This window comes from Manacus candei, unplaced genomic scaffold (assembly GCF_025592945.1).
Source record: "Manacus candei isolate 608988 ecotype Guabito, Panama unplaced genomic scaffold, ASM2559294v1 h1tg000065l, whole genome shotgun sequence".
Classification (NCBI taxonomy): domain Eukaryota; kingdom Metazoa; phylum Chordata; class Aves; order Passeriformes; family Pipridae; genus Manacus; species Manacus candei.
In genome coordinates, this window is record NW_026138113.1 from 11,091,044 (window position 1) to 11,117,073 (window position 26,030).

At 38.0% G+C, this 26,030-nt stretch overlaps 1 protein-coding gene across 2 annotated transcripts in view; it reads right to left on the reverse strand.

The window, feature by feature from the left end:
- Nucleotides 1–1,022: 1,022 nt before the first annotated feature.
- Nucleotides 1,023–26,030, reverse strand: part of CEP89 (centrosomal protein 89) — a 33,043-nt gene continuing 8,035 nt past the window's right edge. Inside the window, exons 6-18 of one of the 2 annotated variants that reach the window (XM_051805984.1) lie at nucleotides 25,871–25,925; nucleotides 24,585–24,803; nucleotides 24,066–24,208; nucleotides 23,682–23,732; nucleotides 22,757–22,840; nucleotides 21,871–21,978; nucleotides 19,878–19,989; nucleotides 19,098–19,278; nucleotides 18,073–18,240; nucleotides 17,324–17,465; nucleotides 15,052–15,141; nucleotides 9,964–10,133; nucleotides 1,023–6,703 (exon numbers count right to left, since the gene is read on the reverse strand). In XM_051805984.1, the coding sequence (XP_051661944.1) occupies nucleotides 6,466–6,703; nucleotides 9,964–10,133; nucleotides 15,052–15,141; nucleotides 17,324–17,465; nucleotides 18,073–18,240; nucleotides 19,098–19,278; nucleotides 19,878–19,989; nucleotides 21,871–21,978; nucleotides 22,757–22,840; nucleotides 23,682–23,732; nucleotides 24,066–24,208; nucleotides 24,585–24,803; nucleotides 25,871–25,925 (1,761 nt within the window). In that variant the 3' untranslated portion in view covers nucleotides 1,023–6,465. The remainder of the gene's footprint in view (nucleotides 6,704–9,963; nucleotides 10,134–15,051; nucleotides 15,142–17,323; nucleotides 17,466–18,072; nucleotides 18,241–19,097; nucleotides 19,279–19,877; nucleotides 19,990–21,870; nucleotides 21,979–22,756; nucleotides 22,841–23,681; nucleotides 23,733–24,065; nucleotides 24,209–24,584; nucleotides 24,804–25,870; nucleotides 25,926–26,030) is intronic. The other variant, XM_051805983.1, reaches the window with a different exon arrangement.

Consider the following 26,030-nt stretch of genomic DNA (forward strand, 5'->3'; position numbering starts at 1 on the left):
ATTGTCCTTTTATGGGTGTATTAAAACCATCTGTCCAGATGTTGGTTGCATCCTATAAAAACAGTTGACGTTTTTATCTTGAGACAGTAGAGAAGTGTGAGCAGAAATGTTTTTCATTAACCTGAGGCAGCTGAGTGGGCACCTTGTGTTCCCTTTGCTTGCAGTTACAATTATTTTCCATTTTTGTAAATATTTTAAAACCTTGCTTTAGTGAAAAATGCCATTCTCTATTTCTGTACAGGAAAAAAAGTGCTGTTATCCTGCATTCTGGAATTAGGTAACATCCCTAAAATATTTGCAAAGCCACCCCTTAATTGTGTTAATCATTTGTTTTTAGCAACGTAGCTGTACAAACAGCTCCTTTGCTGTATGACATTCAAATCACTAAGTCCTGATCCACCCCCTCGAACCGCAGCTGACTTTTTTCAATTAACATCAAGTGTTAAAAGCTAAGGGATGTTGTGGTATTGATCGCTGATGACATCTGTTATCTTGTTAACACGATGCCTCGTTAACAGGTAGGACAGGGCTGGAAATAAGACCAAACAAAACTATCCCCAGCACGGTTTGACAGTTGTTTTGCTCACTTTTTTCTGTTTGTTTAGCCTGTTTAAGCACACAGGCTTGATCACCAGGAATTCCCCCTGCAGTGATGATGTAAATCTGTGACTAAAAATGGACTCTGAGAACATGTGAAACACTTGTTTATATTTGCTGTGTTTTGGGGTGGCTGAGTCAGACTGCACTGGGAATGTCTTTCTCCAAGGCTGAGGCTGCAAAGGAAAGCCAGGACTGAAAAAAACCCCAGAGGTGTATTTTTTAGTCACTGTCTTTTTCTTGTCTTTGGGGTTTTTTTTGTTTAATTCTCACAAGAAAAAGGTTAAGCTACAAGAGAAGCTCTTCCATCTCAATAACTTCTTGCTGAAAAATTACCACACGAAAAATGGTCAAATAAAAGTTCTTTTTTTCCCCCCTGCAGGTAAAGATAATAAAACATGTTAAAATTATAGTCTTAGTACAAGCATATGAAAAGGTAGGTATTTATTTCTTTTTTTGCATCTTTTACAAGGACTTTGACAATATTTTTCATTGCAATTCTGACATAGGGTTAAATAAGATAATGTTTTCATATCCTTCGACTTCAGCTCCCTCGTTTGGGGCTGGATATTATGTCATGTGCTTCTGTGTTCTCTACAGCTGATAATTTTGAAATGAAGATTTATAATCTTTTTATCATTCCTGAAATGCCACACAGAGACTATTGAAATAGTTAATGTCAAAAAAAAAGAAAAAAAGAAGGGGGGGTGTCATATTATGGGGCTGACTTTGACCTCAAAATGAAGCATCACATTAACTCTACCCTGGAATTTCCAGACCAACAAAAAGAGGAAAAAACACATATGTAATTTTGATGAAAAGATAATGGAATATGTCATCTTTAATGCTGTGTTAAGTAAAGTTTTGCTTAGGATTTTTTTTTTTATTTGGTGTAACGATCTTTGGGGGTTTTGTGCAGATGTTTTGCTTGCCTTTTCTTTCTGCATCAGAGCTTTATTCCACTTTGTACCTTCAGAGACAATAGGGGCAACATTGAAAATATGGTGTTTGAGTTTTTGCCTAAGCAGTTGGCTTCTTTAGTTAACCTGGAATGTGGATCTGGAGAGTTCCCACCTGTTCAAGAGGTGACTGAAGTCTCTGCAGTGACTTGACCTTAACTAGTCTGTGTTTCCTTATAAAATAGGAAAGCATTTTCATTTATGGTCTAATTTTAAGGGTTAATCTTTTTGGAATGCCTTGGTAAACTTATTAAAGGAGTTGCAATTCTACCAGCAATCCTTCTTTTCCTCAGCCACTGAAGGAAAAAATAAACATTGATTTCAAGGATTCCAATGTTATTTTCTTCAAGGACAAGAGAAATGGCATTTTACAGCCGTGGGAAAAGACTCCTTCCCTCTCAAATAGGGATGGAGAGATAAGGATCTCACACAGATGAAGTGATAAGGAGTCCAAATTCCAGGGGACCAGAGAGGCAAACACTGTGCAGGCTGCTCCTATTTAAACACTGCAGTTTGAACCTTTTCAAATGCTATTTACCAATTAAATCGTAAAATGTAATTTTCAACTTTAATTCAGGAAATGGCAACGGCACAGTCTATAAATAAAGCTTTTATTATCACTAGCCACTAATAATAAAGGTTAATATTTGTCAGGGTTGGTATTTATTGCTTTAAAGCATGTTCTGCTTTGACCAAGACTAAAGCAAATGAGGATCATCCTAACCAGCAGCTTTTAATTGCAGCTTAGCAGTATCTCAGAGGGGATACTTTCCATTCTAACCTCGCTGCTCACAGGTTACTTCATCAGAGCACCAGGCTGTTCCCTTGCATTTGCTCTTCTTTGAATGCCACCGTTCACAGATGTGCCCTAAGATGTGATCTCACTCCTGTCATCCCTAAAAGCATTTTTTTCCCCGAGTAATTGCAGGAATGCTGCAAGTGGAATTTAAGAAAACAGTCTTTTTTAACAGCTGTGGTGATGCCACTGGCTTGCAAGATTTTTGCATCTTGTGGGAGTTAACAGAAAATATTAGATGACTGTAGTTCCTAATGCCCACAGAGTAGATGGGATCTAAATACCCTTATTTTTCCCTACTCAGTTCTTGGTTACATTGTAGTTACTTTTGTCTCTGTGACAAATAAGCTTTTGAAAAGCTTTTCAGGTTTGCTAAAGGTTTTGTACTGGACCTGCACAGTCCTTAGTCTAAAGACAGATTTTTGTTTGTCTCGTGTATTTTTTTAAGCACAGCTGTTCAGAGACTCTTGATAAACTTCTAAAGGCTGGGTATGGTTTTCTATCCAAAAGGTCACAAAAAGTCAAGGAGTCTCTTCTTAAGGATGTTCTGAAGGAATTTTAATGGCCTCTGAAGAAAATTAGCTTGAGTATGTCACGCTGGTTTTCTTCAAAGATTTCAGTTTTTCCCAGTGTTTCAAAGCCTGATCAGAGTCAGCCATTCCTCTCATGCACAGCCAGCTCCTCACCTTTTTCCCTTTGAAGAACCAGGCCTGGCTTTGATCTCCTTTTTGAGTCCAAAACTCAGGTTGCATTCCACTGGCCTTTCACTAAGGAGGGATTTCCAGATAACACTGGCTTTGGAAGAGCATCTGCCCACCTCCAGCTGAGGAAGGAAGCAGTGAATACTCAAGCATCCCGTGGAGGTTGTGATGTTCTGTGCTACTTTTGGAGCTTCATTTTATTTTTACCAAATCCAGACATTTGAGGTATAAAACAATTTTAATTGCTAAAATATATCTCTCTCTCTCTCTCTGTTATACATCTGAACATGTGCTTATATAGGTATGTTGAAATAAATCTAGTACAGGAAAAAAAACATTCAGGGCTAAAAAAAATCTGGAGAGCTCACTCACTGAGAAACCATATTTTTAAAGGTAAAGAAGCCTTCAAAGTGCAGCTGCTTTTCTAAATTCAAGCAGGTTAACACTGTGGAATTTTTACCATACCGATTTACATTATATTTGTGGAGTAGGATGAGTGCTTAGAGCTCTCCTAAAATGGAAGAGTTAGGCCTGGCCAACCAAGGATTTGTAATCCCAGGAGAAAAGCCCTCAGAACTCCTGATGTAATATAATGTGCCAGGATGAATTTCTCAGGGTGAAGAAGTCTTAGGAGGTTCTCTCTTCTGAGCTGCTGAAAGGTAATTTTCTGGCCTGGAAGAGAACAGCACCTTTCTGGCTTGAAATTAAAGAGGTAGGGAGAAAGAAAACAGCTGGGTTTAAATGACTTGTTAATGGGCAGGGGGAAGTTACCTGGAAACTGGAAATGATAAGGATGCCCCAATTCCCTGCCAGTTTACAGGACATTAGAACACACCTTAATTTGACTGCTGAGTATCTGACTCTCCCTCATATTTACACAACAACTGAAGCACAGAAAATGAGATGCTCTGCCAGTGGATTAAGAGGTAATGCTGATATATTTTAGCAGTAGTTGGCAAATGCACTGGAAGTACTGAGCTTTACTGCAGACTCTCCTGTGGTTTTGCTTTTGGAAAGGTGGTAGCAATGCTTGTTTTTTGAATATATAATCACATTATTTAATCATTTAATCCAAATGTTTTTCTAGGGAAAATTATGGTCAGATATCATGGACAGAACACACTCTGTCCATTCAGCAACGAAACCTCAACGTGACATCCAGAAATCCTGAATTGTTTTCTCAGTTTCTTGGTAGGAATGGAAGAATGCTGCATGTTTTTATGTTGCCTTGGGAAAAGAAGCTGGAACTATTTCATGGGCTCAACTTACAGACTGGAAGATCCTGTAATTGGAAGGCAGGTGGAACATATGGGAATCAGGATGCTCTGTCATGGGTAGTCAAGGGAAAACAGCAAGTTGCTGATGTTGGGTAACAGAAAATGATAATCTGGCATGGGTAGAGTTTTTGTAGTAGAATAAAACAGTCACATAATTTCTTTAGTGTAGCATCTAAATTTAGTGTAGTATCTATGAAACAAGGCAAAGCTATGATTTAAAAATCTCATTATGTTCTGGGGGTTTAAGGTAGAGTTCTCTTCAATACCTGTTTAGCAACCAAGCAAAATTCCAACACGTTCACACTTGAATGGGTTTTGAAAGTCTTGCTTCTAGTTCTGAGGAATTACCAGTATGATAGTTTTTCCTCATGAAGCTGCTTATTTTTACAAACTCTTGAGACATATTCAAAAGGGCAATTAAAACCATGTAAATGGTTTTAATTTACCATATGCAAATAATCTGTATGTGCAGTTCGGAATTTGTATTTTCATACTCAGAGATGCTTATATTAAAAAACATGGTATGAGAGGCTTCATTTTCAAAATCTGCCTTCAAAAACATGACAAACTGTGGGTACAGCCATGCTGGATGCTCTTTCAGGGTCTCTGTAAGGACACCTGCAGACTGGAGCTTGTGTGGAAAGCAGGGGAGTGCATTGCCCATGTCTGACTTGTCTGAAGAGGTATTTCACACCTGACATTTCAAATCAGTTTGTAAAAAATTCAAGGAAGACAGGAGACAGAACTAGTTTAGCAACAGACCATTCCCCTGACAACCTCACATATTAACAAAGGGATTTAAGGCCATGTTTAAAAACAGTTTCTGGGTGCTATTTTGAGGCACAGAGTCCTAAAACAACCAAGCTGAAAAAGCCAGGGGAATGAAAGGATTTGAAGGTGGAGTTCTTGTTAAGTCTCTGCATGGAGACCTTGAGATAGTGGTGCTGTGAGATTGTGGTTCTGATAGTGCCTGAGTGACCTTGGGTGCTGAAGTTCTCTCTTGATGAGCCAGTAAGGTTGTTGCACTTGTTTTATTCCTGTCAAAGAAACAGGGCTTTAAAAACCCTACATCCACCCATCCCATCAAGGTGTGATAGATATGAGAGATATGAGAGATGAGAGATAGATATGAGATAGATATGAGAGACTGAGAGATAGATATGAGAGATAGATGATATGAGAGATAGATGATATGAGAGATAGATATGAGAGATAGATATGAGAGAAGGTGCTCTCTCCACCCTGACCTGAATAATGCTATTCTGCTGAGTCATGGCCTTATCCTGAAGGAAAATACCACAGGAACCTTTCTGGACACAAACAGTATGTGTTCCTTTTGGTATTTAACTTGGTTTTCTGCTCTTTTCCTTAACTTTGGTCAAAGCCAATGAAATTCTTCATTATTTTTAATATTACACAACTATGAGAGTTATAGATTTTTTGTACTGCTACAGTTTCCTGGAACCATTTAGGTTTTGTCATGAAAATGAAGCAAAGGCAAAAAGCTGATCCAGCAAGTTTTAAGTAAATCCAAAATAAAGTTATTTTATACTAATAGATAGTACTACAAAGCTGATGTGCAAAATTGTGAAAAATCAGCATTTATGAACACTCAGACAAATAGGCATCAATAATCTAAAGGCTGTCACTGCTGCAGAGAATGCTCTGGAAAAAAGGTGGCTTTTGAAGCAGAAGGAACAAGACAATCTGGAGAACTGCACCCTGTGCTGGCAACTCATCCTCTTGGCAAAACTCCAGCAGGAGCTTCCCAACACCTGGGCTCCTGTAAACCTGTGGGGTGGACAGTTGTGCATTCAGGCACCACCAGTTATCAGGAGGATGCTTCAGTCCTGGCTGCTCCACAGTCAAATTTTATCCTGTTAACTGGTTACTTGTCTTTTCATGTATCACATTTTGTCTTAACAAGGAATAGCCTTTTCTTCAAGTATTAAAGTAATATTTCAGGCTAGATTTACCCTACTGATGGCACAGCTGGAGAATATGCTGTTGTCATTGGTATGACCTTAAAAATCCAGTCATTTTGAAGGGGGCAAATGTTCCATCATATCTTGTGTCGCTGAGAAAGTTAAATTCAGGCACTGAGTTCTCTTTTTTGGATGAGATGCAGATTCTTATCACTGAGACTCTTCTTGAAATTCATTTTTAGTAGGGGATGAAGTCTTCACATCACAATAGCTAAAATCATCTCTGTAAACTAGGTCCTTCTGAGAGCTTTCATCAAAGTGTGGCTCATGAGCTGTGCCAGCATTCCACATGGTGTTCTTCCTCAGGGATTTATGTAAGAGTTCTCTCATTCTCCTGTTTTCTTTGGTTGTGGCTTCCCAAATGATTTCAAGTTCCCCTTCTGTTTTCCTAGGGGAAAAAAAACGAAGAGAAATCCTAATTTTAACATTTCAGCAGAAGAGAATTACAGTATGTGGATAAGCAAATTAGAAATGGCCTGTATTTAAGTGCTTGAAATTACCTGATTAAAATTCATGCCTATTTTGCTTTTGAAAAAGCCCACTAAATGTAATTCTAGAGAGGATATGACCAGAAAAGAAACACTTGGACCCATGTAACAAGCTGGATCAAGTCTCAGCTAATGCCTCTTTGTTGCAGCCAAACAAAGGTGGGGTAAACTAGGAGGGGAGACAAAGCTAGAGGACAGTCCTTAAAGCATTACAACCTCACAGATTCATTCCTCTGATGCCCAAGAATAAATGAATGAATTGTTTAGCATCTTTCTCAAGAATAGGTTATTTTTTTAAGCATGGAAGCCAACATGATTTAATAATACAGTGTATTCCAGCACAGGCTTTTTATTTTAGTAAGTTATGTTAGATCAAGGTTAACCTCTTGGGTTTCCTCTGACTTATTTCTAGTGTGTATCAAAGTACAAAAAAATAAGGGTATCAAGATAATTGAGGTGGAAAGCAAAGCTGTTGCATGGAAAATGAGCACACAAATTTGAATACTATACAGACTAATACAGACCCTTCAGGGCACTACCTGAAGCACTGGACAGAGCTACCCTTCTACACAAATTCTCCCCAATACCAGGCTCTAAAAATGAGAAACAAATCAATGCACAACATAAATGTGTTGAGAGCCCTTTGTGACTGATCACCCTGAGAATGAAGTGGTGAAAAGTGGCCCAGCCATAGTCCCTGCCCACTTTGTGTTTCACCTTATGACTTGATACACAGATGGAAGAAGAAAAAAAACCTTGTAGAGAAGGGCTTTAGATTATTCTTGCATACATTGCTTGGAAGGTGGAGGAGATCAGTAACCATTGAAAATGGAATTAAAGCAAAAGGCAGCAGGTGAAAGCAGTACAGGTGCTAAAAGTAGTCTAAGACTCTGCCCAAGAATGTGAGAGGCCACAGTTAATTAGTTGGACCTCTCCATTTCTGCCAAGTTGCTAAAAAGCTATTGAGAAGCAATCTCTCATTTTTAGAACACCAAAACTGTAGATGACTTTGCTCTCAGGAAGCATTTTTCTCCTTGAGACAGGATGAGAGTGTCTAATATTTACCAGTGCTTGGAATATGCTTCAAAATGCTTTACAAAGGCAATTATCATTCCCCTCAGCCTACATCTGGGGAAGATGTGAGGCACAAAGACTGAATTTACTCCCCCAACTAGCAGGCCTCAGTGTCACCCATTGGTTGACCCTGGCTCTCTGTATTGTGATTTTGGAATGTTTTCAGCATCTTGTTTTCAAATGAACTTTCATATCTTGGTAGGTCAAGCTCCTGTTCCCTGTTGCCCCTGGTCTCCAACTGGAGTCTGCAGGCACTGTGCACAGCACCCTCATGGTCAACAATTAATAGACAAGAGCTTAATCTGGTTTACTGTTACTGTAGTGCAGAACACTACCCAAGCTTTAGTTCATCCTCTAATTTCAAAAACCAAGACTTTTTTGAAGATGATGAAACTAAAGATCAGCAAGTTCTGAATTGCAGTTTAATGCTGTCAGCATGCCTGACCAACAGGGTGCTCATCTTCAGTTCAAGTGAGTTTAGAAAAAACATTAGTTCAAAAAAACTGGTTTTAAAAGCGTCCACAATCTTCAAATTACTTGAGTAGCAAGGAAAACAGATGCCTTTAGAGATAGTGGTGTATCTGAACTCTTCTTGGAGGATTAGTTTTTAAACAGATCTGAGAGATGCTGAGCCAGAGAGCACTTGCTGACTTTGCTCTGGAGTGAGCAGTCACAGCATATTGTTGTACAGGAAGCACACACAGCACTCCACAGTCACAGGTGAGGCTTCTCAGTGTGGCTCAATATCCTGCTTCATAGTTCAGCTGGTTTTCAGGTGAGCTGAGGAGAAGCAGCTGCATCTCAAGTGCAGGTTTTGTCTCTGCATGGTTTTCGTTCAAAAATTCTGACCCCACCAAAACCTAAAAATGCATCCAGCAGAATGGGCTAGGGAGGGGGTGTCTTCATTCTTATTAGTCACAGCCTCCCTTCCCTTACAAACTTGGATTACAGAGCAGTTTGGTTACTACAGCTGCTGATGGTCTGGGCTTTTTTCTTGACACTAATATTTCCCTGCCCATACAGCCGGTTCACCTCTTCAAACACAAGTCCTCACCACTTGGCATTTAAAACTAGATACATGCTCAGTTTAGATACATGTGCTGTTTCCAGATGTCTTCAGGCAAAAAGCATTAAGTTTGTTTGTTATTAATGTAGGCTGTTATTACTTAAATATGTAAAAACAAAAATTCCATTCAACTCCAACCTAGCCAAAATGTAAGGCTCTATACCTTGTTGAGAGTAAACAAAATGCCAATGCTGTACTGATTGATGTTTGAGGATGAAAAAGTTAACAGAAGCAGGTTCTGCAAGCAGATTCTTCTTTACAAAAGACAGAGCTTTCTGCCCTTACTGAACTAAATTAATTCAGCCTTAATCTTATATTTGGGCTGCCGACTCAAGAACTAATTTTCATCTCTCCTGTGAGAGTTGATTTAAATATTCCTTATAACAAAGATCAACAATTTTTATCATGGTTACAATGTTATATGTCACCCCCCAGGTAAGACAGCTCCTCTCCCTTGCCTGTGCACAGCTGCAGAGGTTTTTTGCTGTTGACCCTCTCCCGAGGACAGCCTACAGCACTTTCACACCCGCGTTTTCCAGCCAAAGCACAGCAGCTGTAACTATCTCCAAGGACTGTTTCTCTGCAGAAGACTTAGGCAATAAACTCTGACCTAGTAAACTCATAATAGTAAGTGTTCTGTGAAATAAGACTGGAAGTATTTATGACCCTGGTTTTTTACGCATCATCAGTTTTTATATCTCAAACATGCAGCATAGCTTATTTAAGGGAAGGTACGTGAGAATGGTGACTCTGAGGATTACTCAGCAAGACAGATGCAAAAGGAAACAAAAATCTTATGTGTAATCATGAGATTCCTTTCATTTCCTACTATTCTGAAAACTGGTGAGGAGTGTGGATGGGCAAGTGTTCAGCCTTTAGCAGAAGACTTTAGTTTATTTATAAACTAACACATATCTTGATTTATAGAACCCCCTCAAATCATCAAAGATTAGCCTCAGGTTGATACTCTTCTTAAGAAGAAGTCTTAAGAACAGCAGTTCCCCCCTGTGCCTCACTCACCTCTTCTGCTCCAGCACTTCATCCAGGGTTTCCTGCTTGTCTTGCAGCAGACGCTGGAGGTGCTTCATTTCCTGCTCATACCAAGCAGTCTTCCCAGCAAATTCCTTCTCCTGCTCAGTCATCTTGAGATTGATATCTCCAAGCTTCCCAGCTGCTTTCTTTTTATACACCTGTAAGGGGTAAAGATAATAGGGGAGATGGGATTGTGGGAGAAATAAGGACAAGTCACTACCAACAAAAGAAGGAGCTGGAGACACTGATTTGCAGTTTAATTTTACATCAGTGCTGCCCTGCTTAAATCTGTCAGGTGGGTTGCATTATGGATTTTTTTTTAACCTGTTTTTAATTCAAAGGTACTAAACTTCATTTTGTTCTGTATATAAAACTGGTGTGTACAGTGAATACCATGCTGTATGTTTGTCTTAGGAGTGAACAGAATTAGCTGCAAGGGTTTATTTTCCAAGATGCAAAGCTACACATTACAGCACCTGCTGCTTACCACTTGTCCAACAGTCATATTTAGCAGTACATACCAAGAAAAAGTGCTTATGTTTTGTTAGTTGTTCAATATTAATACTAAGAGGAAGGAAAAGAATAGCTTTGTGTTTTAAACTAGCTTGCTGCTTCTCATAATAGTCCTTATGTTCAGTGAGGCACAAGTGATTTTTTGCTTAATGGTTATAATAACCAAATTTATTGGTCCCATCTCAAAAATAAGAAATAATTTTTATACAGAATTATTTTGCTTTCTGAAATTACATCCCCATTAAACTGCATGAGGAACTGAAAAACTGTGGCTTGTGTACTGTTACCAATGTCTAGCTGCTGCTGCTGCTCTTGACAAAAAGCAAATCCAATATTAGCTTTTTTTTCTCATGATTACAAGCAGAATGTGACATTTCTTACAGGCTATAGGACAGAGTTTTGGGATGGAAGCACCTCCTTTAGTAAAACTGTAAACTATTTAATAGTGAAGCTTTGAATATACTGCTATTTTTGTCTTGCTACTACAAAGTTTTACCTAAGGTGCTAATCACTAAGGTTTTATCTTCATCTGAATCAGAGCAGAAAGACTCAGTCTGTCTTTTAGAAGAATTAAAAAAAAAATGGTCTTTTTAGGTATATGCTGTATATAAGGCTGTATAATCCCCTCCACAAACTGTTTCCTTTTCTAGCTCTTGTAAAATGTGCCCTCGTGGAGTTTATTTTTCTAGAGTTCATAGGACAATAATAAATAATAATATTTACCTAGAACATTAGTAATTCAATATTTAAGGATGACTTACACAGGGGGTTTTCCCTAGCTTTTCCCTGTCAGATCCAAGAAAAGTATTAGAAGCCTGCAAGTCAGCCAGTCACATCATTCAACTTTTTAGATTCCCAGAGAAGAGTCCAAAATGCAGAGTCAGGTGCTTGCACTGTAATGCTGTGGAAGGCTAAAGGAAAACAAGTTCCTTCTGAGCAGTAGGTTGCTCAGAGCCAGCAGAGGAAGTGCAGAGCACAGGGAAACAGCAGAACTTTCCCCTCTGCCAAGAAATTCTCCAGCTTTACTCAGGTCCAAGAGGGCCCTGAAATGCTCTCTCCAGGGAGGTGTCCATAATTAATAATTTCAGAGAACTAGAGAGACCTTCTTATCACAGCAAAGGCTGATAAAGCAGCCAGTACGTTGGTGAAACCCATTTTTCATCTCGCGGTCATTGACCTCCCAGCTGCAGAGAGCTCTGGTTTAAGGTGAGTGTTGTGTTTTCAGCTGCACTCTGCCTGAGATGGTTCAAGCCTCTGGCTCCTGGAGGAGGCTCAGGGGAGACCTCATCTCTCTCTACAGCTCCCTGACAGGAGGTTGTAGCCGGGGGGGGGTTGGTCTCTTTTCCCAGGCAACGACCAGCAAGACAAGAGGGCTGGGTCTTAAGCTGTGCCAGGGGAGGTTTAGGTTGGATATTAGAAAGAATTTCTTTCCAGAGAGGGTGCTCAGCCATTGGAATGGGCCGCCCAGGGAGGGGGTGGATTCTCTGTCCCTGGAGGTTTTTAAGATAAGACTGGATGTGGCATCAGTGCCATGGGCTGAGAACCACAGTGGGGTTGGATCAAGGATTGGACTTGATGATCTTGGAGGTCCCTTCCAACCCAGCTGATTCTGTGATTCTATGATTCCTCATCTCCCATAGCTGCCTCTTTTGGCTCTGCTCCTCCTTTGCCAACTGAAGCCGTGTGTAGAATGGTTGCAAAATCTGTGGGGCACAAAGGGCAAAAATGCACCATTTTCTTATTGCCTGAAACCAGATATGAGGGATACACAGCTCTGATCCTGCTCCTCTGGATGGATTATAAAAACATCTATGGAAAATGCAGCCTGGGCAGGTCAGGGTGGTTCTGGGCACACTGACAGACGTGGCTGCTGGCACACACAGATCCTTTGTATTGTCCAAGATAACCTATTAATGTTCCTGGAAGTGAAGCAGGTAGCAGTAAACAGACTGGTGGAGATATCACCACCAGGAAGAGGCTGATAACACACATAGCTAGAAGTTGTAATATTTTCCTCTAGAGCTAGAAAGGCCCAAGGTCATGGCATCAAGCATAGAGTAAGCAAGGTGAGGAATGATCATGGATGCAGCTCTGGTACTGAAGAGGACATAACTTACACTCTTCTAAGTCATTTGGGGAAGGTGTACTCCTGGGCACCACAGCTCTGTTTCACCTCGAGTACTGAACTACAAACTGGCAGAGAATTCTGACTGCAGAGCCCACAAAACATTATTTGTACAGACAGAGGCTGCTGGCTATGGTACATGTAATGATCTGATCATTTGTTGAGGCAATAAAGCTATTTTCTGTCAATCATGTGTTGTTTTTCTCCAATCCTTTAACAGTAAAATTGGTATTGTCCATTCCAAAAGAGAGCAAAGGACCATCTGAATGAAATCTCACTGCTCTTATAAGAAGTGCTATAATTCTCACAGAATAGCCCTGTAATGGGAACACTGATGGAATTTTTATTGTGTGCTACAGAACATTGCCAACTGTCTCCCATGGCACCTAAAAATACTTTCATTATGATCACTGACAATTATCTTCAGGGCTGTGTAAAAAAATCAGTTTAAAATATGTAATAAAGCTGTGTGTATTATTGACATGGGTTTAGGGCTTATTTTAGCAATAACCTGTTATTTAGCTTTAAAGATTTTCACAGTGATTTTGTCTTTAATAACAGATCTGCCAGACCTTGACTTAATTTGAGACTTGTCAATGAAAAAGAAAAACTACAGGATTTTATTAATTTTCTTTCTTCAAAAGAATTAATGAAAAAGTCTTCTGGACCAGAAGACCAGATCTATTTTATGTGCAAGGCACAGATGACCTGAGTTCAGAGGGAAGTGATCCAAAGGGAATGGAACTGCCAGCTTTTGGAACAACCTCTATCCGTAGGGTGTCTGATGTGTTTCCAGTGGAGAAGGGTTGTCCCACATAACCTTCCTTCTTTCCTCCCCTCAAATAACAATTGTAGTGATGTAAAAGAAGCCCCAGAAAATCTTTTGAGACACACACGGTGCATCTGACCTGTAAGTTTGGGATGAGCTGCTTCCTGATGCGACACGAGGCAACAAACTCAGCAAAAGGGAAACGTAAGGAAACCTGGCTGTGTCTAAGAAGCAGAAAAAAAGTCTAGTTGTGTCCAAAAAGTAGATTCACACTGTAGGCACTTGGAAGTAACTCAGAGATGTAGGCAGGAAACTTTTCTCTCCTCATACCCTGAGGACTCCATGCTCCGGTTCATATAATTTGTATTTCTTATCTTGTATCTTGAGGAAATAGCTGCAGGTGGCTAAAAGCCAAGGCCCAGTAACCTTTTGTGAGATAAGAAATAGCTAACACTCACATTATCAATGGCTGTGTCACCCTGGCGGGAAAACCAATGTGTTTTAAGTACTGTTATCACTGGAGACAGATTACACCTAAATACCTCAGGAGAGGTTTATCCTGAAACCCAAGATACAGGGCAGTTACCAAACATGTGATTTCCCGAAGCAGCAAAGAAATAAATTATACCAGCTTTTAGCAAAGTTCAATTAATGCAATAACCAAAGAGAATATGACATCTGTAGGTGTTGTTTTACTGTTTAAGCCCTCTGCTTTACTGACAAAAATAAAGAATGAAAAGGTTTTGCAAGTAGATTAGTCTTACTTCTGTTAAATTGAAACAGCTGTGTTTAAGACCTTTATTTACAGACTTTTTTTCTGATTTCCTTTAATAGTTGATGGGTTAAGGATTTTTTTAAATTTGGTTTTGCACTTAAAATTCGCTACAAGTAAATGTTCTTAATCTTATGCAAACCTCTTCTCTATCCCCTAGATACAGATCTATTAAATTGCATAAAATGTGTAGTTAACAAGAATACAAGCCACTGTCTTGGTAGGGAAGATAGACATGAATGAGGGTGAAAAGTGTTAAAAACATTTTATGGCTGTATTAGTATAATTAGATAATTCTTTTAGGGCAGTGTTTCATGTATTTAGATATTTTATGAAGTGAAACTTTTGAAACATAAGTGTTTCAAAGTTATATAATGCTGTTATACTGCAATTCCACACTGTGCTTTGCATTTGTTTAGAGAGTTGTAAAGATAACCCAGAATGTATTCTCTAACTGGGCTGCATGTTTGAACATCTCCTGAGTTTCTAAACCTCCCACCCTATGGCCACATGAAAGCACCTGATGGTAACTGTACACTTGAGATATGTTTTTCATTCTTCTGATTGGAACTGGAATGGACTTCAAGCTGAAGCATTAGTACAGCCTCAAAAAAGTGGGACTTGGGTCACACTACAAAGCAAAACCGAAATACAAATAATCTTTAAGTATTTTTACAACTAGTCCTAGGTTCTCCAGCTGTAAATGCTGTGATCTGGCAGACATGCAATGCATGAACACAATGGTGAAAACTATATTGAGGATCTATTTTGCTTTTTAGAAACATTTTAAGATAATCTATAAGTCTTTCATAAAAACACTGACACAAATTAACTGTTGACTTTTCTCACCAGAAAACCCAAAACACAATAAATATTTAGCTTAGAAACACTGCTTACCTTAACTTTCTCTTCCAGTCTCCCTAAGCGTAGACTGCCTTCTATCATTTTATTGAGAACACCCTGCTTCTCATTTTCCAAACATCTGGCCTGCAACCACACAGTATATACATAACTAAATGTAATCATTATGTTAGAGCAGACAAAACACTGACACTGAGCAAGACACAGCAATTCCATTTTGAGCTCCCATAGTCTGAAGAACCAACACGGAAAACAAGTCCTGAAAATTATTCTTTAATGGCTGATTATTTAATAATTTTTCAACTGACTGTGAATACTGTGAAACAGTATTATTCTGAAAGGATACTAACACTGTAAACTCAACCTATTCTGTGTATTTTTCTACAGGTATATGTTTGTAGGGATCCCATTTTTCACTGTTTCATAGGCACTACATTCCCAGATGTAAAAAGTAAACCAAACAAAAATGCATAAGCTATGAACAGCGAAATAACTTTAAAACTGTAAGAGGCTTCAATTGTTAAATCCACTGAAAGCATTCAAAAGAGAAGTAGCTTTTAGAATCAAAAATGTCTGACCACCTTGAACTACCCATATCACTGCAGAGACACATCTCCTTTCCCAGAAGTCAAAATTACCTGGCCCTGCTGGAGTCTGTGAACTTCGTGCTCAGTAAGTGATAGTTTGATTTACTGAGAGGCAGCTGAATCATACAATACAATACAAGGACAATTTTGACAGCTGCTAACTCAGGATTACAGTTCATCATCACTGTTCCACTATCAGAATTGATTTAAACAAATTTGTTGCTGCTCTGTTTTAGGCCATCACTGTTCCTGGAAATAGTAAGTTTAAGACTATCCCTTTATTTTTGTGGAGATGTGATTACTACAGATTTTCTTTTAACCCTCAATAAGTAAGAATATAGGCTAATTTTTTAGTGCTGTACCATTCTGCTGATCCTCTTCTTCTGGATGAAATCTGCATGAAATGCATTTCAATGATTTAATTCAATGAATGAATTAAAAAAGAGTAAGGCAAGGATTAACAGCTGTAGCTGAACTGAGTAAATAAACTAGACATTACTGAATTTTGAGGTGGGGAATGATACTACATTTTAAACTTTGTCATAAGCAGTAGTGATTCTTCAGAATCATTAGGGTCTACCTCTAACTTTTTGTTGGTTTGCTTGTTTTCTAGGTCTTCCCACTACAAAACCTTATCAGAGTACCTGCTAAAAGAAACCTGCAGTCTAACTTTCTGCTAAGATTCAGCAATTAAAAGTAGGAACGGGTTGTTTTGATACAGCTTTATGAGGCACCAAAGTAAACTGGGTATTTTGAAGTTTTTTTCTATTTCAGTAGAAAAATTAGTCTGAATATCTCTCTGCTGTTGGTCCAGACACAGTGGATTCATAAAAAAAAAAAAAGCAAGACTTGGGCAATCGAAGTCACAAATCAAGATCTAAGAATCAATTCCCCTAATTCCTAAGAGACATTTGTGCCCAGTTGTAAAATCCTGAAGCCTAATTTGTACTGGACAAGGATTTGAGTTGGGTCACCATAGTCCCTCTTGTAGAATTAGGAATGAACTGCTCTTTTGTACCCAATACTGATGACAACCTTTGTGTACAACTTGAACAACAGAAGACAAAAAAGCTTTGACAAAGTTTTGTGAAACAGTTTCAGGACCAATTTGAAGACAGAGGACCAATATGTCAAATTGAAATTGTTTCCAAGATCTTGTAAAGGAAAGAAAATGTGCTTATGAAAAGCCCAGTAACCTCCATGCCAGACACTTCCACTAAAGAGAAGTTGTTCCAAAACTCTCAATTAGCCTGTTAAAATGACTGCTAACCAATAAAATGCAATACCACCAAGTGTATCCCCAGAGAAGGTCCATAGAGACCATTTCAAAGATAATACCTTACCTTTAGATTAAGAGACCTGTATTAAAATCTGAAGATTGCAAGCTACTTTTACATACATGTAGCTCAACACCACTCTCTAAAATTAAGTTTAAAAAAGTCTTACAAGCTTGATATATAACACTGCCATCCCTAATGCTCATGTGAATTAAGGCTGAATTATGTTAACTCCAGAAATAAGGGTAGTAGCTTTTAGTCACTCTTCTAGAAAAAAATCTTTTGCTGTTCCCATCCTATTTGCTAAAGTCTACTTAAATAGCTAAATCCTTAAACTGAAATTATAGTTTTCTTTTTTGATAATTCAGATTAACAGCAAGTTGTGCCAGTAGGATGATAATAGTGTGAAATATCAATTAATATTAATTATTTCAAGGTAATTACCAAAGATACAAGGTGATCACGTTCCTGAGCCATCTTCTCCACCAGACCAGTAAGGTTTGTTAGGTAATAATGGGCTACAACTTCTTTTTCCATCACTTCCTCCAGCTGCAGTTGTAAAACACGTATTTTCTTCTTTAGTCGCCTATAAAATGAACAGATTGGGAATTAATAATGGCATTAAAAACTTGCATCACATGTGCAAATCAACATGCACAAGTCTCAAACAATCAACCATGCTGCTAAAAATGCACTGGCTCACAATATTTGCAGTGCCAAAAGTACCATGTCCCACTTTTGGGGCTGTTTTTCTTTGCAATATGTTGTCTGGATAACAGTAACAATGATTCAAAAGAACAGTTTGTGCAATGGCTACAAGCTCATAATCCTTAAGAAATACAACAATAATACTGTTTTTATTTTTTAAAGTATTGTGACCCCATCTCTGAACCAACTGGGTGCATGAGAAGGTTTGCAAATAGTGTAAGGCCTTATTTCCAGTACACGAATGATTCATTGCTATAGCTGTTACTCACACTACTAACTACTACAGTAAAGAAATATTCTCAATGTGCATGTAGTCACAGAAAAGTGAGCATGAACACATACAAAGATATGTTTAGGAAACATGTTTTTTCTGCAGTAGGTAGAAAACACTCACTATGGGAAGCCAGACAATTTTACAGATATTTCTGCTGTTATTGTTAGAAATACAAGTATTTCTGTACAAGAAAATGAGACTCTGGTGTGACCTGTTTGCCTTCTGTGTCACTTCCATTTCAGTTTGCAGGGCCTTGTTGTCAGCCAGGCAGCTGTTTTTCTCCAGGAGCAGTTTCTGGTTCTCAGCTCTCAGTGATGTGACCCTTCCCATCACATCTTCCACCTCACAGCGCTTCTTCTCCTGCTCCTCCTGCAACCGTCTGCAAAATCCAACAGCACAGGACAGGGGTCATGGACAGACCTTCCTCGCTAAAAAGCTAAATTACAGGAAGATCACCCTGTTAAAGGTATGAAAGATACACTGAGAATGCTTAATGTTCAGTGGTGACATCAGACAGGTATGACATTCTCAAATCATGAATTATTTAAATAATTCATTCTGACTGCACTTCATTTAAATTATAAAAATATGCAGCCAAATGTATTCCTTTTTTTTTTTTTTTCCAAAGATGTTACTAGCAATGCCAAAATACAAAGTCTGAGAACTTCCCAGGACACAAAACAGCAATTTGCACTATCCAAAGGCTTGGAAGCAAATAAATTTACAGAATGCCTTCAGGGAAACATTACTCTGCAGGCAGTGCATGGCAGCACTTTGGAGTTCTGCTGTTTCCTGTTATTTCTATATTGTAAAGACTGCAGAAACTCAGAACTCCTGGTTTAGAGTTTCAGGATCCTTTAGACATGTTCCCAAAGATGGGGACGAAAGAATGAAAACATTTAATTTATAGCATTGATAGAAATAAATAGATTTGACAAAAATGATATATTTAATGCCTCCTCTTCTACTATTTAAGACAGTACAATTAGCAGCATGTACTCTATGGTAGGAGCACTCCTACCCATGTTTCTATATCGGGGATATCCTTTGGTAAATTTAAATGTCCCTAAAAACCAAGAGAGTATTTTTTAAATACTTCTTTCTCTTTCTTTGTACTTTGGTAATTGCCTTCCTGGATTACCAGCAGAAGTTTCCACTCCTACCTCCAGAGTGCAGCTCTGTTCATGTCCATGCTTTGCAGAACTGTTTCTCCATGCACCACACGTAAATTCATACCTGTTCAAATCATTCACCAAAGCCAAGTGCTCCTCTGCTGCTATTCTGCTCTTCACTCTGGCTTTCAGCTCTTCACAAGTAGAACATAAAGCTTCTAATTGCTTCTGGTACTCTGCTATCTCTTCTTCTTGGCTTTTCTTCTTCCCTTCTAAGATTACTATCTGTTTGGTCAACTTTGAAGCTTTTGGGAGGGGAAAAAAAAAACCCAACTGGGTATAACAGAACTAATTCAATCACCTAGTGAAACTCCAACTAAAGCATTAATATGTTAATTCCTAGTTGTTCATAGCATTATGGAACAGCTGATTTGTCAGTTTGTTTGTATTTTATTTTTTGTTGTCTCAAGCAACTTGTTTTGGTAAAATGCTGAAACTTCAAGACTGCTTCTTTTCTGAGCTGTGGGATCATTGAAACATCATTTTACACTGAAAAATTCTCATTCAGTTTAAAGTGCTCTTAAATTACAAAAATGAATGTTTTGATATTAACAGCTCTTGCCACTTTTTCAGAAGAAGTCAAAATGTTATTTAGTGGCAATAGGTGACACTGACATTCTTTTCAGGATCAGTTGACATCCAGAGCTTGATCTCATATTAATGTCACCAACATTCAGCAATGTCTTTTAGGCACATATAAAGTTGCAAAAAAACCCCAACCAAACAAAAGCAAGACCTCCCAAAAATGACAATAGAAAATAAACAAAAAACCCCACAAAAAACCCCCAAACCTGTAGTACCACCCTTAGTGTAGTTCAAATGACTGGCAACTCAAGCACTTTACCTTCTTGCACATGCTGCCTGTGACTGTCTTTTGCTTTAGCTTGTTGGATTTTGAGCTGCTCCATCAACAGTCCATTTTCTTCCAAGACCAGCTTGGCCTGAGTTTGTAGCTGCTGCCTGCAAAGATAACCAGCTTGTAAATAAAATATAACTCAAATGTTAGCTTATGTCTCCATTGACATTCAACGGTGTTAAAAATCATATTTGCACCTCATTAAAGAACAAAGTGAAAACCCTTATTGGAAGCAATGTCAGGACCTACAGTAAGCTTACTGGAGACAGGAACTCACAACCATCAAAATTTATTTTAAATAATGTTTAAAACCTTTGAGTAACAAACGTAAAAAATCCCTACAGAAAGAAGGAAAAATCAGTATGTGTGCATTAGGAGTGTAGCATCCTAGAATGGATAAGGTTTGAAGGGATTTCCAACTTCAGGAGGTCATCCTGGAGACAGCATCATAACTAGTAACTGAAGCAGATTTGTTATCAAAACATGATAAAATCTTGGATAGCATTTAGATTTACTTGGCTTTGACCTCTAGAAAAATACTGCCAGTGAGCTTTATGAGCCTGTGAGGAAGATGGGCATTTAAAATGAACTCTCCTGAGCAGAGAACTCAACTCTCTGCTTTTTAACTTGTATTAATTCAGCCTTTAAGAAAAACAATACCAGTCTTTCTGATGTTAAAAAAAAGCTTAAGAAAGTATTTGCTGTTCTAGTAAGAGTTTAAGAAGTTGAGGAGTATTAGCCAAAGTGTGTTTTGCAATTTGTGGACAGTATATAAGCAGCCAAGGACACATAAAATATCCACAGTATTTTATTAAAGCACCTGTGCAACACTTTGACCCCTTAATAACAACCTACTTAGCAAAATCTATGCAGAACTAACATCTGTAATTCTGCCTCGAGCAGGTGCTCATTGAAAGTCAGTCTGTGCTCTTGGGTCAATCTGCAGAAAGACTTCAGAGTGGAAGAGACAGCTGGAGTCAAAATGCTCTTCATGTAGACACTGAGCCACCTGAGCCCTTCCACAGCTACCACCTGTGCCATGGGTGCAGGAAGAATTGTTATGTTCACTCACAGGGGATGCTGTTCCAAAAACTGTTACTCTGGTTAGGAACTATCTTCCAATTTCCACTTCAAGTTTGTTCATGGTGAATGAATGCCCAGTTATTGTTCTAGTAACACTGCCCTGAGTCCCATAACAAAGTTCTTTGTACACTCCATGTCTCCTGTTCCTGCTGCTCCCAGAGAGCAACACTGTCCTTCCTCAGCCTTAGTTCTGAAGTGAGAAAGGCCCATGTGCCTAAGCTCCAAATAAAAGAGGCTCTCCACCCTTTCAGCTTTGATACTCTGCACCTAAACCTGTGACCAGGACTCTCCAGAGATTTCCATACAGTTGTGTTGATCCTGCCCAACCTCTACTGGGAGAACTTATTCTAAAATAGCCCAGGACTGTACTACCTTTCTTTTTCTTTCTAGCTGTTGCCTTAAAAAGCTCACAATCATCTTGCAATGAACCAGTACAAACAGTCTCTTCTCCATCTCAGCCACCAGCAGATGAATGTCTCACTTAGGTAAATTGTTCTTAAGTCTCAAGTATTTTCTACTACTTAACTTCATTACATTTGCATTGTTTCATTTCTCAAGAATATTGAATTCTTCTAATGCCACACCGTTGCCATTTTATATTAACAGAAAACTGATGTCACTGGCACACTGTAAAAGTATGTAACCTTCAAAATCTGGGACAGAATGACATGGGCTTCAGGTGCAAAACTGCACATTCATATTGAATCTTTACTCCAAAATGATTCCAGGTATTGCACATCAGCACTGTTCCATCAAGGCAATCTGACCCTATTACCCCTTCAGCAAAACAATTTGCTTGAAGGGAAAAAAATGTTTCCTTATAATCTGTAATATTCAAAGTTTGCATGCAATAAGCAAAATAATTAGTAACTTTTAAATGAATTTCCAGTAATATAACTTGCCATTCTGTAGAGGTAATGAAGTTATTTTTATTTAATCGCTCATGCAGGTCTTCATTCTCCTTCACCAACTCTTCAACTCGTGCTTTAAAATTCTTCATATCCTCCTGGAAGACAAAGGATTTCACATAAAGTTCTTTAGAGGTAAGTATTTTGTTTTAATTTTTACATCAAAAAAAATCTTTATAAACATATATGTTTCTAATTCCTGACTTAATAGCATATTATTTCACAACTCACTCATCTCTAATTCAGATGTGCATATTTTATTTCTAAATTGTTTCATCAATCTAGCAATAGCTGATTAAAAAGAATGCTGATATTTGATTTGTGCCACATTTTTGCAAGTCGTAGATCCTTAAAATAAGTATTTAAAAAACTGAATTCTGGAAATTACTGGATGACACTATACATTTTTAGAAGGAATGACATGGATTTGAATATGGTAGGACAAGACAGAGAATTTACAGTAATAAAATCCTTGGTGTTTTCTGCTCATTTTATGGCTTAATTTTTTGAAGGAAATAAATCTATTTTTAAAGCCTATGGAAGTTCTGTTTTCATACCCACAACCAGGTGGAAGAGAAGCTCTACAGAGCACTGAATCCCCATTATGGTGACAGCAGTAAATTCTTTCTACCACTGTGTTTATGATTTACTCTGTTCTTAGAGCCCATCTTCCACCTCTCAGTGTAGTGCCCACTTCTGAAGCTGAACAGGTTGACAAAAACAAGCAAGTCAAGAAGGATGAGACACAATAACTATGCATGGAAAAGTAAAACAAAGTCACTTCAAATTTTAAGCAGAAAAGAGCATTGACAAATCCCTTCAAAAAATTTCAGTCATATATTTCCACTTTAGTGTGTATTTTAAATGGCAACTTGCCTCATGTTCAAGAATAAAATCTTCCTTTTCTCTTATTCTGTCTTCATAAGCCAACAGAAGAGGTGACAAATACTTCATATCCAACTTAAAAGAAAATTAAAAAAAAATCAATAAATAGAAATTAATTACAAAAACTAATCTCCTCTGTATTTTTTTACTTCTCCTGCTATAGATTGTTAGTTTTAAAAGCTGTGAACAGTTTTTGTATATGACTTGCTGACAAAAGGGCAGTTGGACACTATATTGGCACACTTCACTAAAAAGCAGCTCTAACAGCAGAATGTGGCTGCAAATGAATACAAACCAAAACTGAAACACTACAGTGATTATCACTAATTAAAAAATGATCCCAGATTCATTAGTAAGTGGGAAAGAAATTTCTACTTTCTCAAACCTGCATTTTTAAAACTAAATAGCACGTGATTACTGGCTATTATGGCTAGAAAGACAGAGCAGGAGGATTTTCCTGTACAATACAGTTCTGAAAAACAATGAGGAAGGGAAATGTAAGATCTGATCAGCATTTCAAGGAGAAATTCTTTTACCTATTACAAATGCATTGAATCTCACAGACTATTTGCCTTCTCCTTGCCAGAAATTCATAGGCTACCATCAGAATGACTGAAACATTCTATTTTCTTTTAGTATCATCTTAAAAATAATAACAGCAGAAGATTGACAGTTAAGGAGATTAACAATTAAGCAGTAGAACTTGGGAGACCTTGAAGCAAACTATATGCTAGACAGTGGTAAGTGAAGAAGGTATTTATATAGAATATATAGAATATTTATAATATTTTATTAATTTGTGATAGTTCAGCAAAGTAAGTAAATAATATCCTGAATGTTTTGTTTCCAGTAAAGAAATTCTACAATTTTACTTAGAAAGGAATAAACAGAGAAGTGAAAATACTATTTGACTTACCAGCCATGGTGGTGGTGGTCCTTTCATGGGTAAGCTTTTCAGCTTTACATGCTAGAGCAGATTTTTAAAAAGATACTGATATTATTTCCTGCTTTTTGAAGCACCAACTGCAGTCACAACAAAGCTTATGTTTCTAATTACACGTGTTGCACATCTTATACACACTCAAAGTCAACAAAACTGGAAGTTCAGTATCTTACTAACACAGGAGAATACTACTGACTTCTTGAAGTTAGACTTAATGATAAAGGCTTATTTTAAATCTCAGGAAAAGCCTGTGCAATTTGTAGACTTTCTAATAAACTCGGAGAAAATAAAACCCTCAAAAAATAAATAACAATGGGACAATTTAGTAGAAACTGCCTTTATAACCAAGACTCTCACCTCTTCTTGGGACAATGACCTGAATTTAGTTTGATAGCGACTTAATTCTACATTTAAACGATGGACCACCATTTTCAAAGCATCATTTTCATCTACCAGTTCTTGTGCTTGTTGTCTGAGAGAAAGTAATTCTGTTGCCTCCTCTGTTAAAACAAACATCCAACAAGAAAGTTCAATCAAAACTCATGAAATGTTCACAGCAATTTGCTAATTGTAATGAAAAAAAATTAATTTCAATAAACTAGAATCATAAGAGAACTTATCTCAAAATACAGTTATGGAATAATCCCATGAAAAATTATAATAAAAAACCCAACCACCAAGTATTTTTTTTTCATGGTAAGTATTCCTTGACAAAATTTCTACAAATGTAGAAAACTTTCCAAAAGTTTGGAAACTACTTCTGCACAGATACTTGCCTAAATCAATGACTTGAAAGCTACTACTACAGGAACAGGTTGTAAGAAATCAGAAAAATCACACCAGATAGCTACAGAATGGCTTGTGTCTTTCTCCCACCTTCTCCATGTGAGTCCTCTGCAGTTTCTTTAAGCCTTCTGTTTTCTTGTTCTAGTTTCTTCAGCTTTAACTGCTGTTCTTCCATTTGCTGTTTTGTTTCCTCCAGCTGCTGCACCACAGCCTGGTATGCCTTGCTCAGAGACCAGTTCTCTTGTTTTAGTTCTCTGAACTTTTCTTTAGTCATATTTTCCCTTGCTTGCCTTGTCCGAACAGACACATCTGCAGTGGCACAGCCCAAGGCATTTAAATGGTATTCAGACCAGAATATGAGTTTCAGCAAATTACAATCAGTTTTTTCCAATATCAGCATGATGTATGAGTGATACTTTATAAGATATAACTCAGTTCATGGCTCCCAAAAGATAAGACCAGAAAGAATTAAAAAAAGTAGGTTTGGAGAGAGCTGTGGAGTGGCTGCAAGCTCCCACCTTTTCTCTCAGACACTGAAAACATTCCTTCTTTACTTGGGAAAGAAAGTGTCAGCAGATCTCTCTCTCCCAAGCATCAGTGACTAGAGAGATGAGACAAAAATGTTCACTGCATGGACTAGTGAGTCTTCTTGATCCCTTCTTATTTTCATCACCTATACAATCAATGAAAGCTTTACCTTTCTTCCCACAGTTTCAATGATCTGTTACTGAAAAGAAGTTACTTAACAATCCTTACAAAAGTAAAATGTTAGATTATCTGCAAAACCGTGGATATATTGTTGCATCAGTAATAATGGCTCACACTGCCAAGTTTTCCTTGCCATCTGTATGGGATAAACAGGTGACCTACTAAAATGAATTTTAGCCTTGCCAGTATAACCTAATAGCCCACAGGCATCAGTGTAACTCAGCACAGGACAGCTCCTTAGAATAAGATTTATCTGAAGCCAAATAAAGAGCTATCCCTTGTTATTGAGGAAGGCAGCCCATGGATCTTGTGTGTGTTCACCAGCTCAGCTGCAATGACACACTTAATAATGGTGACACCCTCCAGGGTAGATTAAATTTAAGGCACTGGAGAGGTCCAGCATGACTTTATTACATCATTTCACAATCATTTAGACTTCAAAAGTCACTCAGATTGGAAAATAAAAACCAAGTCTAAGCCACCTAACACAAAAAGCCTGGGACTGTTGTTTTGATACATATCACAGAGCACTCAGCACTTTCTCATCTCCTGTACAGGGAAAATACTTTCAGATGCACACAAATACAAGCAGAAAAATGTATTTTTATATAAAAATGCCTATTATTAAGTGAAGAGGTGTAGTAAAGGCATAGAAAAATCCAAAGTACCTGGGGATGGTGGAGGTTTTTCACGTATCGGATTTTCAGCTAATGGTTTTTCCTCCTAGTAGAGAAATAAAATAAGAGATAATTTGCTTTAACAGTCACCCTTCCTATAGTTCTCTGAACAGCATCACTGTTGGAGAACTTAAGAAACAAAACTTGAGGA